Genomic DNA, 16,013 nt, shown 5'->3' with positions numbered 1-16,013 from the left:
ATATAGTTGCTTATTATTAATGCTTATATTTTTATTGTAGATAAAGGGAAGTAAAATAGATAAAGCAATTTTATAAATGCAAAACTTTCAGTATATGTATAGCTATTTTACTCGAAAATTCCATTGATAACAAACCGTAACGACTGAGCTTAACCAGCATTTCTCAACTTGCAGCGACCCAGTTATCCACAATGGAAACAACGAAAGATCAACTGTGAAACGACTATTGGAGAAACTAATTCTCGAAGACGAACAATTCGACGTGCGAAGTATACTACCGAATACAGTCCCCGACCCAGCGAGCTTGAAACTTGAATCGGATTATGCCTGCCCGATGGGACAGGTCGTAATGGCACCTGATTGCGGTAAGCGTACATTTAAGTAACATTGTTTAGAACTCAGAATTACGATCTATCCACATTATTTTGCGAAAGCTGCAAGTTACACACAAGTTATCTTTTACATAAACTATCATTGTTTGTTCGTGTTACGTGAAGCAGAGGCGTAGGTAGTCGTGAGTAACGACGATACGTGAAACTTTATAGCCGTAAACATGTGTTCGAAATCCAAGTCTCCGCTTCGATGTTTTGCGAATAATGTGTTGCACATATTTCATATCTTGTACGCTCGCTATGTTATTCAATCTACATGGAAAATCGAATCGCATCGATTATGAGCAAAAGCTTCACAAATTCTAGTTCTATCATATTTTCTTTCTTGCTTTCTATCATATTTAAATAGCTGAAATTAACATCCACGTATAATTTAGTGTCATGTGCTGTGGGCACCTTCTTGGACGCGGCAAGCGACACCTGCCAGCCGTGTCCATCAGGCACATATCAATCTGAAGCCGGCCAACTACAATGTACCCCGTGCCCTTCGATCGCTGGCCAGTCGGGAGTCACTCAATCTACTGGAGCTAGGAGTGCGGGAGATTGTAAAGGTAAGAGCTATAATTCTATACATATCTAAGAGAACTTTCTGTTCAATAAAAGTTACGTTGAATAGCTTTCACGTTTTTCAACAGCGCAATATTAAGAGTAATTAATCATTACAGAATAGCCAATTACAGAATTCCACATTTAGGTAATGTGAAACAATACATAATTGATATCGCGCTATACAATTAATATGTGAAACAATAATTTTGTTAATGTGATTAACTTTAAGACTAGTAAACAAAATGCGATATTATAGATGGCCACAATTTACATAATTTGTTTATCTAGTATTGATATAGTTTGGAGTACAAATGAATCAAATAAAAACTATTTTACTAATTTCTTTTATAGAACGATGCGCTGCTGGTAAATACTACGATGCCGATGCTGAATTATGCAGACCTTGTGGTCACGGATCATACCAACCGAAAGAAGGAGCGTTCTCGTGCATAGCCTGTCCCAGAGGACAGACAACGAGAGCAACAGAGGCTGTATCTGCAGCGGAATGTAGAGACGATTGTCCATCAGGTAAGGAGAAATTTAAAGTAACAAAATATCCGGCTGGAAGTTTTATTATCTTTGCTAGATAATAGAACAACTTAACACCGGTAGAGAAAGTTATACGAATAGAGCACTTAGCCACAACCCTAATGAAAACTTTGAAGCGTAGTAATATTTCAACTCTAATTGTATTAAACAGAACGATAATATCAAATATATGTATAAAGATATAACTGTTAAAAAATACTTGATAATAAAATTCGTTTTTGAACACAAAGAATGCGACACATATCGTTTTCGAATGCAAGTTTTTATTTTGTCATGCTGCGTTTTCTTGGCAGCTTCCAAACATCCGCAATGAAAAAAAGAATAACACCAAAATATAAAGTTTCGTTAAAAATGATTTACAAGACAATCTAAAAACCACATAGTTAGTTAGTTGGATATATTTTTACGTAATTTTTTTCGATGTATTTAACGCTCACATAATTCTGTTACCAGGAGAGCAGCTAAGCAACGAAGGTGGTTGTGAGCCGTGCCCGCGTGGGACGTGGCGCGCGAATGGCGCCGGGGCCGCGTGTGCCCCGTGTCCTTCCGGCACTACCACACCTCAAGTGGGCGCTGCTTCGCCCGACCAGTGCTCCTTACCAGTCTGCAAGCCTGGTAATTATTTATACCCATTTTATATCAAAACCTTACTCGTTATTTTCATTTATTTAATATAGTAGGATGAATATGGCGGTAAATTTAACCCATTCGTTAAACTTACAAAATTTATTGAAGCACTTAGATATTATGAATATTGTAGACACGATGATACAGCTGAATCAATCACATCAGAACGCCACGAAACTTTAATCTATTAAAATGATATTATTTATGCAGTAGTTAAGCTTAAGCGGACATGAGCCAAGCTGCATCACAGTATTTCACTTTATGAATGGTATTACGTCCGAACACTATAAATATATTTTAATTTAATTACACAACCGGTTTGTTCGAAATTAAATTCGCAATACTGCGATTTAAATGCTGTTTGTATTGCTAAAGCCATGAAATGATAATATCAGTGAAGGAAATTAATGAATTGCGTTCGTTTATTAGTTCATGTGTTGAATTTTCACTAAAATAAAACGGTCGTAAAGGGACTCTTTAACATGGACAAAACTGAGCCGTTCATAATTAATGAAACTGCAACAAGATTCGGTGCCAAAAATTTAACTCGATATAAACCGATTGCATTCATTCAGAATTCAGTTATTTATTATTTCAACTGGGTAATCTTATTTAACTTGTATACTCTTAGTTAGCATTCATGCTATGAAATATTTATACTGAATTCTCTATTAATTCCATTGTCCATGTTGTAAAATTTATTCGTGTTTGATTTGATATATTATGCTTTATAAATTATAACATCTACAATATCTTCATCGGTTTAATGTATTAAATATGTGTAATATAATATCTGGAAACGTGGATCATGAATAAACAACATTCATTACCATAATTTCAGGATCATACTTGAACGCAACCCTGAATACCTGCATACAATGTAAGAAGGGTACATACCAGTCAGAAACCCAGCAAAATCAATGTATCCCGTGCCCAATTAACACCAGTACTAAAGAAGCGGGAGCCGTAAGTATTTTAAAAAACTATAATCCGTTAATACTCCAACTTACATTCATTTTGAAGTAAATCATAAAGTAAAAACTGTCTCATATCGAAAATATCTTTTAATCTATAAATAATCTGCATCGTCCGCGGACAAAAAATAGCCTATGTCACTGAGATTTTCTCATGCTTTCTATTAGTGAACGCAAGGAATATAATCTTCCCTCTTAAGAATATAAAAATAGATAATTCTCTCGCACTCCGTCAATTACTAATGATCGAATATTTCTTGCAGACTTCAGAATCGGACTGCACAAACCCATGTGATATGAGCGGACCAGAAATGCATTGTGATACAAACGCTTACTGTCTTCTCGTACAAGATACCAATGAATTCAAGTGTCAGTGTAAACCAGGATTCAACGGCACTGGCAAAGTGTGCACAGGTAATTAATCTAGGTTTCCTACCTACAGAAATCTAATATAAATTCTAATGAACAGCAAGAAGGTCGAAAGTTTTCTAATTCAACAAATTAAATCTAAATCCTCATAAACGTTCTTCGGCGTAATTCGCCAGTACTATAAATACACACTAATGTAATTGCCACACCATTTGCATAAGTGGCCATCTAAGAAGATGTAGGTATGTACTTGAAAACAATCTTTAGGGTTATTTTATATTGAAGGATCGGGATCTTAGATAGGGTATTAGATCTTCAGTTTTATAGGCAAGATTTTTATAGTAAGCTTTTGATTTTCTTTTTCAGATCTGTGTATCGATTTCTGCGACAACGGTGGTGAATGTGTTAAGGATGCTCGTGGTGAACCTTCATGTAGATGTACCGGGTCCTTCACGGGTAGACATTGTAGGGAAAAGAGTGAATTTGCGTATATCGCCAGTGGTGTCGCTGGTGGTGTCATCTTTATAATATTCCTTGTGCTGCTCGTATGGATGATCTGTGCCAGGTACTATACTAATACTTACGAGTTTATATTATGTGTAGAAATGGATTATTTCCAAATGTGAAAGTTCAGGATCAAAAATTGTACAGAATTTTATTTATCAACTAATGCAAAGCTGTAGCTTAAACTTAACTTTTTTTAGTTTCTGCAGCGTATACACGCAAACTGATATTTCTTTAGAAATCGGACTATATCTTTCTTCCTATAATATTTATACCTATAACTAATAATATTTTCCTCCAGATCGTCAAAGAAACGGGAACCAAAGAAAACGCTAACGCCAGCTATCGACCAAAACGGTTCACAAGTGAACTTCTACTACGGAGCGCACACCCCGTACGCGGAGTCCATCGCTCCTTCACACCACTCCACATACGCTCATTACTATGATGACGAAGAAGATGGCTGGGAAATGCCTAACTTCTACAACGAAACATACATGAAGGAGAGCCTACACAATGGGATGAACGGAAAAATGAACAGCTTAGCTAGATCCAACGCTAGTATATACGGCACGAAAGAGGATCTATATGACAGATTAAAAAGGCACGCATACCCTGGTAAGAAAGGTCAGTATTTCGAGCACGCAATGTAGTGCGCACTTTATATTCTATCGCAGCCGTTCACGATAAGCTTGTAGTTGCATGTCGTAGATCTTATTTCCAATACGTATTATCAATACTGTTCCCCTATGTTCTATAGTGTAATGTTTTTCCCCTATAATATAATTTACGATGCTAATTAGTTACGCTGATATACTAGCTTCTATTGTAGAAAATATATTAAGATAGGTTTGATTAATATGCTTAGCCTGATGCCCGCAAAGTGTAGTCATTATTTTGTAAATTAGTTTCATTGATAATAATAGATAAAGTTACCAGCTTAGACCGTAGCTAGATATGATGTTTTTTAATTGTATGAATGATAAAGATTTGATATTCAGACACTATTTACTGCAGATAATAATTTTCTAATCAGATTAATTGGCTGTTGCTAAGGCAAAATATAACTCGTTATTTCAAAAGCTTCCATTTATTCATTTCATAAAAAGCAAAGACACTTATAATTTGGAAAATCCAAAAGTGCACGCCTCATAATTTTTTTTTAATAAATATTTATTACCTAATTATTATTTTTGTTTATTTAATAACAATTAAACCACATCGAATCAGACCCTGAAAAATGAAAGGGTTCTATTCCTGAGCATACTCAAGCGTAAGAGAAAAAAAAAGACTCGATTTACTAATCGATATCGTATTTCGGTCGCTATCGTGTTAACAAGAAAAAGGATCCGCACATACAGACACACGGACGTCCAAGACAGAACTTTTTTAAACTGTTTTTTAACTAGTTTAAATAACAAAAATGACATCAAAAATATCATGAACGTTAAAAATAGTGTTTTTTCTTAAGGTTGATGTTCCGACCGTCCCTCCATACATTTTTGATTACCTCTAAACACTTAACACAGACACTATTTCTTTAAAACTAATCATTTTATCACTTCTCTATAATGAAATGTGTGCGCGTTCGACCTTTTTAATCAATAATTTACAATATTTACTTAGAAAAACAACAGTAAAATACCGGAAAAATTTGACACTTCTACAGTAGTGTGCGTGACTTTTGTCAAGCGAAACACGACATAAAGCACGACATCTAGCGCATAGACTATATACTTATTACAGATCTAGCGCGTCAATGTCTAAACGAAAGGCGATGTTTAGACATTGACGCGCTAGATGTCGTGCATTCGCGTTCGTTATCTTATGCATAATGAGCATAATTCTAATAAATCAAAGTTATGTGTAAAAATTGAGTAATTTCATTTCCAATCGTTCAAAGAAAATAACAATAAAATAAAATAAAACTAATGACCTTAGAAACTATGTTTTTTTTTATTTATTACTCATTATTGTTCGTCCGTCGTAGGTCTGTAAACTGTATTGTACACTGAAGGTAAATGGTACTGTAGGTACTTTAGTTCGGCGTCGTCGCTCGTCGGCTTGATATAAAATTACATTCTTGATTTCATTGACACGCGCTATGATTTGCGCGCGGAATTTCTTGTGTTGTGAATTTATTTTTGTATGCTATGCATTTTAATTGATTCAAATTGCAATGTTTCTCTAGTATGCATTTGAGACTATATTGTAAATTGTAATAATTGATCGTGGGTATAGTAATTAATTATTCTAATAACGCAATTAGTAATATATGTATTTTCGGTGGGATTCAAAACAAAAAATTGGCCCGTGATTTTTATGAAATTTCACCACATTGCAAATCACATCAATCATAGTTCATACACATGTATGACGAAAGTGATTAGTATTGTGGCTAACATTGACTCATCAGTTCATCACTGAAACCAGTGATAAATCAGTACCTATATTATCATATTGTGTTTGAATATTTTTAAACAATGATATAAGTATACAATTATTATAAATCGGTAAACTATCAAAGTAATCACAAACTTGCAAACATTGGTAAAATGTCCAGTAGTTTATGAGCCTATTCATTACAATCAAACAAACAAACAAAGTTTTCCTCTTTATAATATTAGTGTAGACAAACACTATGAATACGATCACGAATGCAAATTCGGGGATTTTCTAATTATTGCTAAATAATAATTGAATTCGTTTTGAAATACTCTATAATTTTTAGTGTATAAATAGACATTTATAATGTGGTGCTCATTTTTTTTGTACTGCTAACGCTATTGTAGGTACCTATTTTCGTTGTTTTATTTCAAGTGAACACGGCCATACAATTTTGTCACGAGCCGCCTATGATTGTAGGTACTTTTGTTAGGCTCCTTCGTCGTCCGCGTCGGCTCGAAAGTTCTTGATTTCATTGTCACGCGCTATGATTTGCGCGCGGATTTTCTTGTGTTGTGAATTTATTTTTGTATTATTATTATTTTTTATTTTTTTTTTTATTTTATTGATTCAAATAAAATATTTCACTAGTATGCATTTGAGACTATATTGTATTATGTATAATTTATCGTAGGTATAGTTATTCTTATAACGCAGTTATATTTTCGGTGGGACAATTTGACCCGTGATTTTTCTGAAATATCACCACGTTGCAAATCACATCAATCATACACACGTATGACGAAAGTATAGTGGCTATAATTGACTCATCAGTTCATCACTGAAACCAGTGATAAATCAGTATATCATATTTTATTGTGTTTGAATATTTTTTAAACAACGATATATACAATATTATTATAAATCGGTAAACTACCAAAGTACTTCCGAATTTTCAGACAGACAAACAAGTAGTTTGAACACGCAGTTTTCTTATACTAGTAGCAAAAATCAAAACCATAATATTATGTTTACCTACTATATTTTACTAAAAGTCGAGTGCGTCGAAATCGTAAATAATAATATGTTTTTCACCTTCCTGGTTATTTTCCCATAGTAAATAGTGTTTTAGGTTTGTTGTTGTAGGTAGGAATAATAATAATTATTCTTACATGTTGGTTATGAAATGTATATTGAAATAATTTACTTTTACAAATCATTAGTGATATTAGTTTTGAGTGAAAATGCTTGGATCAGCATAATATTATATGGTACTTCAAATACATGTTTTGATAAAAAAAACAATAGTGTAATAAAATAAAACTGCGTTTTATTGTAATCAATGTTGACAATTTTAAATTCCAAAATTATTGATCAATAAAATAGTTTACACCAACAAATATAACTTTTATTTTTATAACAATCGTTCATAATATAAACCGTAGCAGGTGGCGTTTTGAAGTTCTGTCTACTCATACAGAAAAATGGAAAACTTGTTTTTTTTGTAAACAATTTATTACTCATGTTGTTTGGCAACTCGAAGCGTGGTCGTCCGTCGTAGGTACTTTTGTTCGGCGTCGCGTCGTCGTCCGCGTCGGCTTGATATAAAACATTCTTGATTTCATTGACACGCGCTATGATTTGCGCGCGGAATTTCTTGTGTTGTGAATTTATTTTTGTATGCTATGCATTTTAATTGAATCAAATTGCAATATTTCTCTAGTATGCATTTGAGACTATATTGTAATAATTGATCGTGGGTAGGTATAGTAATTAATTATTCTAATAACGCAATTATATTTTCGGTGGGATTCAAAACAAAAAATTGGCCCGTGATTTTTATGAAATTTCACCACATTGCAAATTATATATTATACAATTACAATTACAATTATTATAAATCGGTAAACTATCAAAGTAATTACAAACTTGCAAAATATGCTTTTCCGAATTTTCAGACAGACACACAATTTTATTAGTTTGTTTTAGCAAAGTAGGTACCTATACCTATACGCTTACGTCGCGCGTCGCGTCGTCGAAAACGGTGCGCCCAGAAACAAACATACCTAATTCAGTTACAATCCTTTTTTTGTTCCGTAATTTATTGTATTTATTCTAATACGATTTTTTTTATTCGTCGGCCAGTTCTACTAGGTATAAAAAGATAAAATTGAAATATAATTATTTTAGCGACAGCCATATTATGTTACTATGTTTTCGTAAATATGTTTTTCACCTTCCTGGTTATTTTCACATAATCTTATCTTATATATAAAAATGAATCGCAAAATGTGTTGGTAAGCGCATAACTCGAGAACGGCTGAACCGATTTCGATCATTCTTTTTTTATTATATTCCTTGAAGTACGAGGATGGTTTTTATGTAGAGAAAACGTAAATATTATGTACCACGGGCGAAGCCGGGGCGGACCGCTAGTATATATATATAAATGAATCGCAAAATGTGCAGTGTTGGTAAGCGCATAACTCGAGAACGGCTGAACCGATTTCGATAATTCTTTTTTTATTATATTCCTTGAAGTACGAGGATGGTTCTTATGTAGAGAAAACGTAAACATGTACCACGGGCGAAGCCGGGGCGGACCGCTAGTCTAATATAAAAATGAATCGCAAAATGTGTTGGTAAGCGCATAACTCGAGAACGGCTGAACCGATTTCGATAATTCTTTTTTTATTATATCCCTTGAAGTACGAGGATGGTTCTTATAGCTAGAGAGCTAGTTAGTTTAGTTTTAGTGCAGTGGCAGTGTAAATGTTGTTGTTGAGGTTATGTAAATTTAACACTTTAGTTAACTACCAAGATATAAAGAAATGAGGATAGGACACAATAACTATTGGTTGAGGTATTTATAAACTCATAATATACTTTTAAAAAAATCACGTTTTAATAAATTTCTAGAATTAAATTAGAACAGCTGATTCAAAATAGCCTAAAAAATCTTAATAATAATAATTACGCTTCACAGCAAGAAGAAATGTACCATATGTACCCGCACAAAGTCGATATTGTGTTGCCTACCGTTCGACTCAATGGCTAGGGTTGTAACTACCTTTAATAATTATTACCAAACTAATAAACCGAGTGATGCGAAATAACCATAATTCTTTTAGAGTTTGATAAAATGATCAGGCAGGTATTTTCTTTAATCCTCTGAATTCTCGGTTACTAAATTGTATCGTTGAAATTATTCTTAATCGCGTAAATTTAATAAATAATCATATGGAAAACACTTTTCATTTGTTTTTTTTACTTTCACGCCCAACTACTATACAATAATTACGTTGTTTCGGTATTTTGACGAGAAAACGCAGGAAACATCCGTTGTATCATTTTAGATAGATTGTATATTTTGTATCTGTAGAATTGAAATCAAAGCTATGTATATGTTGTCTCCATTCTTTTCTTATCGGATTGTTGATCCCAATGCGAATGCGTCACTTAAATTTTATAAAAGACAATTAAGAACATCAAAAATAAAGTGATACGTAAATATTTCACAGTGCAATATATTATGTAATTAATAATAATTATATATTTATGAAAAAATAATTACATCAGATTTAATAATAGCAATTGTTTTGAATGTACATAATATGAATAAATGATTACATCATAATAGTAATAATCACAATTGTTTTATTTCCCATTTGTTGCAACCCTAGCATATTTTCATGTAGCAGCAGAAGTACCTACACTGGCGGCGCGGCGGCATCGTGCGACATCAAAGGCATTGCCTTACTAGGTAAGTTTATAATGACTCATTTCTTTTATTATATAATTTACGTTTTACTTTTACAGAATCCGATTCAATGGATTATGAAGACGAGTCACACAACGCCATACGATAGTGATGATGAATGAACATTTCAATAAATGCATGCGTGTTTTTAGGGTTCCGTAGCCAAAATGGCAAAAACGGAACCCTTATAGTTTCGTCATGTCCGTCTGTCCGTCTGTCCGTCTGTCCGTCTGTCACAGCCGATTTACTCGGAAACTATAAGTACTACAGTGATGAAATTTGATGGGAATATGTGTTGTATGAACCGCTACAAAAATATGACACTAAATAGTAAAAAAAAGAATTGGGGGTGGGGCCCCCCATACATGTAACTGAGGGATGAAATTTTTTTTTTTCGATGTACATACCCGTGTGGGGTATCAATGGAAAGGTCTTTTAAAATGATATAAAGTTTTCTAAAAAACATTTTTCTTAAAGTGAACGGTTTTTGAGATATCAGCTCTCAAAGTCGTAAAAAGTATGTCCCCCCCCCTCTATTTTTATAACTACGGGGTATAAAATTCTAAAAAAAATAGAGGTGATGCATGCTAATTAACTCTTTCAACGATTTTTGGTTTGATCAAAGTATCTCTTATAGTTTTTGAGATAGGTTGATTTAACTGTAATTTATTATATTTGCTGCTACGGAACCCTTTGTGCGCGAGCCCGACTCGCACTTGGCCGGTTTTATTTTATGTTGTTTTGTAATTGTTAATTGTTTCTTAAATAAAGAAATAAACTAAATATTTAAATGATGATTTGTTATTTGCAACACAACTTTATATTTGAGATTCTTTACAAATGTATATTTAGTTTTGTATCATCAAATTTATAAATTTTATTCCATAGTTTTCAAAATTAAATGTAAATGACCATAAAAACATTAATAAAGTAAATCATTGATGTAAGGTCAGGGAACGTAATACATATATACATCTGACCATGTAGAAGCTAAGTCTTGTTGACTGCTGAAGTCTGTAAAGTTTTGTTGTCTGCTGAAGTCTGTACGCAATGAAAATGTCTGCCGTTTCGAAAATAAGTTTTTAAGACCCTAATAAATAAAATATATGAATGGCAGATCTGGTCAAATACTTTCAAAATTGTATTTTTTTCAGCACTTTCATAAGTGTCTGCCAGAATGTTATCCGCGTGATAATGGTCTGCCATTGTTATTTTCCGATAGTAATAATAATCTATTTTCAAATATCAAAATGGCAGACGTGGTCAAATGGTTTCAAAGTTCGCCAAAAATTTCCACCTGTCTTACCTAAGCGCGCGCCCCGTCCACCACTCTGGGCTTAGTGACTCCTCATCTCATGTATAGTAGGTATAGGGGAATCAACACACAAAAATCCAGGTCTGGTCAAATACATACAGGTAGCTTTGCGCTAGCTCTCTAGCTATTACTTCTTATGGAGAGAAAACGTAAACATGTACCACGGGCGAAGCCGGGGCGGACCGCTAGTAAATAATAAAATAATAAATAGTGTATTAGATTTGTTATTGTATCTTGTATACCTACGAATAATTATTCTTACGTCTTGTTGGGAAATGTTCAAATACCTACCTATTGAAATAATTTACTGTTACAAATCATTAGTGTTATTAGTTTTGAGTGAATAGGCATGGATCAGAAATTCAGAATATAATATGCTACTAACTACTCAAATACATACATGTTTACACAACAAACACCACTGACCTCTATAACTATAAGTTATAGAGGTCAGTGACCGTCAGTGACAAACACTATGGATACCTACGCTCGCGAATGCAAATTCGGTGATTTACTAATTATTGATACCTAGTCATTGAATTCGTTTTGAAATAGCCTGTACTTTGTAATTTTTAGTGTTATAGACATTTATAAAATGTGGTGCTCATTTTTTTGTAATAAATCATCCCGAACGCTATTGTATTTTCGTTGTTTTATTTCAAGTGAACACCTATACAATTTTGTCACGAGCCGCCTCTGGCCTCTGGGTGAAATAAACAAGTCAAATGATTTTTGTTCTAATTGTATTTTGGTAGTAGTTTGTTTAGAATTTACATTACCATTGTTTAATTTTTATTTTGTATTTGCAGTAAAATAAAAAGATGAAAAACTTCATTAGGTATATTGTACGACACCTCACTCTGAATCGCGCTAGCGAAATTTTTTCGTTACAGAGCACATATACAACTTTCGGACAATCTTCATTGAGGCCGGCCGGCAAATCGAGTATGTCGAGAAACTTCACTTATTCGATGGAGGTATTCTACCTTCCTTCCTCCACAGTTGTGGGACCCCGACGTGCATTGAACACGCAGCTTTCTGATACTAGTAGCTAAAATCAAAACCACAGATATGTCTGTGATCAAAACCATAATAATATTTTTACCTATTATTTTACTAAAAGTCGAGTGCATCGAAATCGTAAATATGTTTTTCACCTTCCTGGTTTTTTTTCCATAGTAAATAGTGTTTTTGATTTGTTGTTGTATGAATAATTATTCTTACTTGTTGGTTATGAAATGTATATTGAAATAATTTACTTTTACAAATCATTAGTGATATTAGTTTTGAGTGAAAATGCTTGGATCAGCATAATATCATATTTGCTACTTCAAATACATGTTTTGATAAAAAAAAAACAATAGTGTAATGTAGGTAATAAAATAAAACTGCGTTTTATTGTAGGTAATCAATTTTGACATTATTTATTTCCCAAAATTACAATAAAATAGTTTACGCCAACAAATATAACTTTTATTTTTATAACAATCCTACTTCCTACTAATGCGACAGTTTGTGAGGATGTGTATGTGTGTGTTTCACGCAAATACTACTGAACCGATTACAATGAAATTTAGCACACATATAGAACGTAACTTGGACACATTGAATAGGTTTTATCCCGGAAACCCCACGGGAACGGGAACTATACGGGTTTTTTTTTGAAAATGCGGGCGGAAAGCTAATCGTTCATAATAATATAAACCGTAGCAGGTGGCGTTTTGAAGTTTTGTCTACCCATACAGAAAAATGAAAACCACAGGAGATTGCCCAAGTGACTATGGCACTTGGTATCGCAATCAAACTTATTGTGTCAAGATGAAATATAGCTCAATTTAAAGCTTGATGTTAGTACTTTTAGATATGATTAAAGTTTTTATGTAAATAAGCCGCAGTTCGCGACAATAAAAATAAAACAATAGTTTTATTCAACACTTCAAAAAACTACTTAATCGAGTTTAAACTAACGATGAACGTTAAGTTTTACATTTATTACATAGGTAATATTTTAATTTACAAGACAAATGTGAAAAGTAAATCGTAATTTAAACATTATTTCAAAATAACATCGAACAATGCGTCGAACACATTCATTTGACATTTCAAATAGAAACTATGACATATGACGTTTGCAAGAGAGATAGATATAGGTATGTGTCAAAACAAAACTTTTACTTTTATTTCTATTTATTCGGTATAATTACAACTTAATAGTGATAAATATGATCATTATAAATACAAATAGGAATTAACAATATCACGAACACGTGACACAACTAGTATTTTACCGATTCCATACGTAGTCATACATGTTTCAAAAGAAAAACTTTTACTTTTACTATTATTTCAATTTATCCGGTTTAATTAAGACTTAATATTGATACATATGATCATTATAAATACAAATAGGAATTAACAATATAACGAATACGTGGCACAACTAAAATTTTACCGATACCACCCGTGGTCATTCTCCTTTGTGGGTCATTTGTAACAGGATGGCGGTTCTACAGCGAAAAAAGAAAAATGATGGTCAGAACGCTGATACCGGATACCTTAAGATACTGTAATATAAAATATTACTAGATTAGATAAAATATTATAGGTAGTATCTTCACCGTGTGTGACGCGCTTTACATTCACGCCATCTAGAGTTAAATCTTTATCATTTTTGTATACGTCTGTGTGTGTAAACGACCCTGTATGCAATGACAGATGTTAAAACGCATAATTTTACCGAATTGGGTGGATTTTAAGGCAATGATATAACATATTTCAATAAAATATAATATTCAGTAACCGCCATGACTATTCCTAGGTTTGATGACTATTCCAATTACGCAAAAACTCAAATAAACTAGAAATGTAGAATTCAGCGCCATCTAGCGGGATATTGGCTGGGAACAGATCGTTGCAATCACCTTAATATGTGTGTGTATGTATTATCTTACAAGTGCAATGTATGATACATAAAGACATTTTAAGTTTGAAAAATCAGATGTTTTGCGCGGAGTGACAGTAGTACCCACCTCAACGTACCTATATAATTTAATCACTATAATTAGAATCTAGTAGAAAAGTTTAAATCTAAAGGGCAACAAAGACTAGTAGAAGTTATCATTTAAAAAAACCTATTAGAACAGATAATAATATTATCTTCAATGTATATTCTACTACGGTTCTTCTCTTTTATAATTTCCCCTTTTCCTACACTTAAGTAGCCTCTGCTTAAAAACAATTTACTGACGTCACAATCACAATAAGCAAGTCCTTATAAACAATGACTTACATCATATCCATGATAATATCAAGCACAAATGTTTTGAAACAAATAATAATGATGCAACATTACTTACAGATAAGAGTGACAGTGACAGTGAGGGTCAGTAAACAGCAATGGACTGCGTTTTGTCGTATTCTGGTCAAATTTACATAATAATATAGTTTCGTGTCTCGGTGAAACTTATTTTTTTTAATGTAAACATGTAATGATTCTCATAGATGCTTATCATCTGTAAATTCGCTTATAATGGTGCTTCTTTATAATCTTTAATTCGCTTTCCCTTTGTCTCTTACTACAAAATTTCGTACCCACGTCATGACAATGTAAATACTTCGTCATCTATGAGAATTGTTGCGTGTAAGCCGAGATGTTATGTAGAATTTTGTACTCTGCTAGCTTTATAATTAGGTTTAGTTTAAATAACAATGTGTATTAACACACTCACTGTTTTACCCCCACCAAATGTTTTAATCCCTCAGTCACAAATACGCATAATTTCGTTTTATTTCCTTCCAAAACAGTGAATGTGTTGATGTTCGTATTATATCAACGAATCGAATGCTCAAGTATTTTAGGCAAGTAATGCCATATCAGACAAAACAGGGCGTTAAACTTATGTGACATTCCAATAAATATAACTTCGATTTTGTTATACAATTTATTAGTGTAAATATTATTTTTTAAAATATTTGTATATTTATAAACCTCATTTTATTGTCTTAGAATAACTGATGAATTGAAGTTTTGTACATCGATAATATTTCCAAATAATAACGAGTATGTTATTGAGAAACTTTTTTATATTTTTGTATAATAATGTGGACTGTACTTAATCTATTAATAATTCAATTTAGGTATGCGAGTATTTTGTATAGATGGGTTGTATAGTTTTAGAATTATATACAAAACAATGTATTTTATTTTTACTGTAATATACAATTTTATGATAATTTTAATAATTAATAATCAAGTGATTATATTATGTAGCCCAATTAATAAGTTTAGTTTATTCTCACAAGGGTTTAACCGGTCTACACTGATGTTTTTTTACAAATAACTTCATAACAATAGTTTTAATTTTTATAAAGGTAAAATTTGTATTAAAGATATAAGCACCCGCCTTCGTGAGATAGCTCGGCTACTCAAAGTTAAATTTAAATATTATTTCAATCAATTTCTTATTTTTATACAGAATAATAAAAAAATACTCATCATGTTTTAGTGGTCTGTATTCCATCACAATAATTACCACATTAGATATTAACAGTAAATAATTTTACAAAAAATAAATTAAATATGTATTTAA

At 32.6% G+C, this 16,013-nt stretch overlaps 1 protein-coding gene across 3 annotated transcripts in view; it reads left to right on the top strand.

Moving 5' to 3' along the window:
- Positions 1 to 16,013, top strand: part of uif (sushi, von Willebrand factor type A, EGF and pentraxin domain-containing protein uif) — a 58,609-nt gene extending 42,596 nt beyond the window's left edge. For 2 of the 3 annotated variants that reach the window (XM_089699768.1, XM_089699766.1), the window contains 9 exons: positions 175 to 365; positions 770 to 943; positions 1,293 to 1,469; positions 1,944 to 2,105; positions 2,959 to 3,083; positions 3,355 to 3,505; positions 3,827 to 4,025; positions 4,266 to 4,591; positions 14,783 to 16,013. In XM_089699768.1, coding sequence (XP_089555894.1) covers positions 175 to 365; positions 770 to 943; positions 1,293 to 1,469; positions 1,944 to 2,105; positions 2,959 to 3,083; positions 3,355 to 3,505; positions 3,827 to 4,025; positions 4,266 to 4,591; positions 14,783 to 14,814 — 1,537 coding nt within the window. In that variant the 3' untranslated portion in view covers positions 14,815 to 16,013. The remainder of the gene's footprint in view (positions 1 to 174; positions 366 to 769; positions 944 to 1,292; positions 1,470 to 1,943; positions 2,106 to 2,958; positions 3,084 to 3,354; positions 3,506 to 3,826; positions 4,026 to 4,265; positions 4,592 to 14,782) is intronic. The other variant, XM_089699767.1, reaches the window with a different exon arrangement.

The sequence above is a fragment of the Colias philodice genome, chromosome 10, assembly GCF_061535455.1.
Source record: "Colias philodice isolate Cphi_HAF_F1 chromosome 10, ilColPhil1 Martin Lab GWU primary, whole genome shotgun sequence".
Classification (NCBI taxonomy): Eukaryota; Metazoa; Arthropoda; class Insecta; order Lepidoptera; family Pieridae; genus Colias; species Colias philodice.
This window is presented reverse-complemented; position numbering and strand designations above follow the sequence as displayed.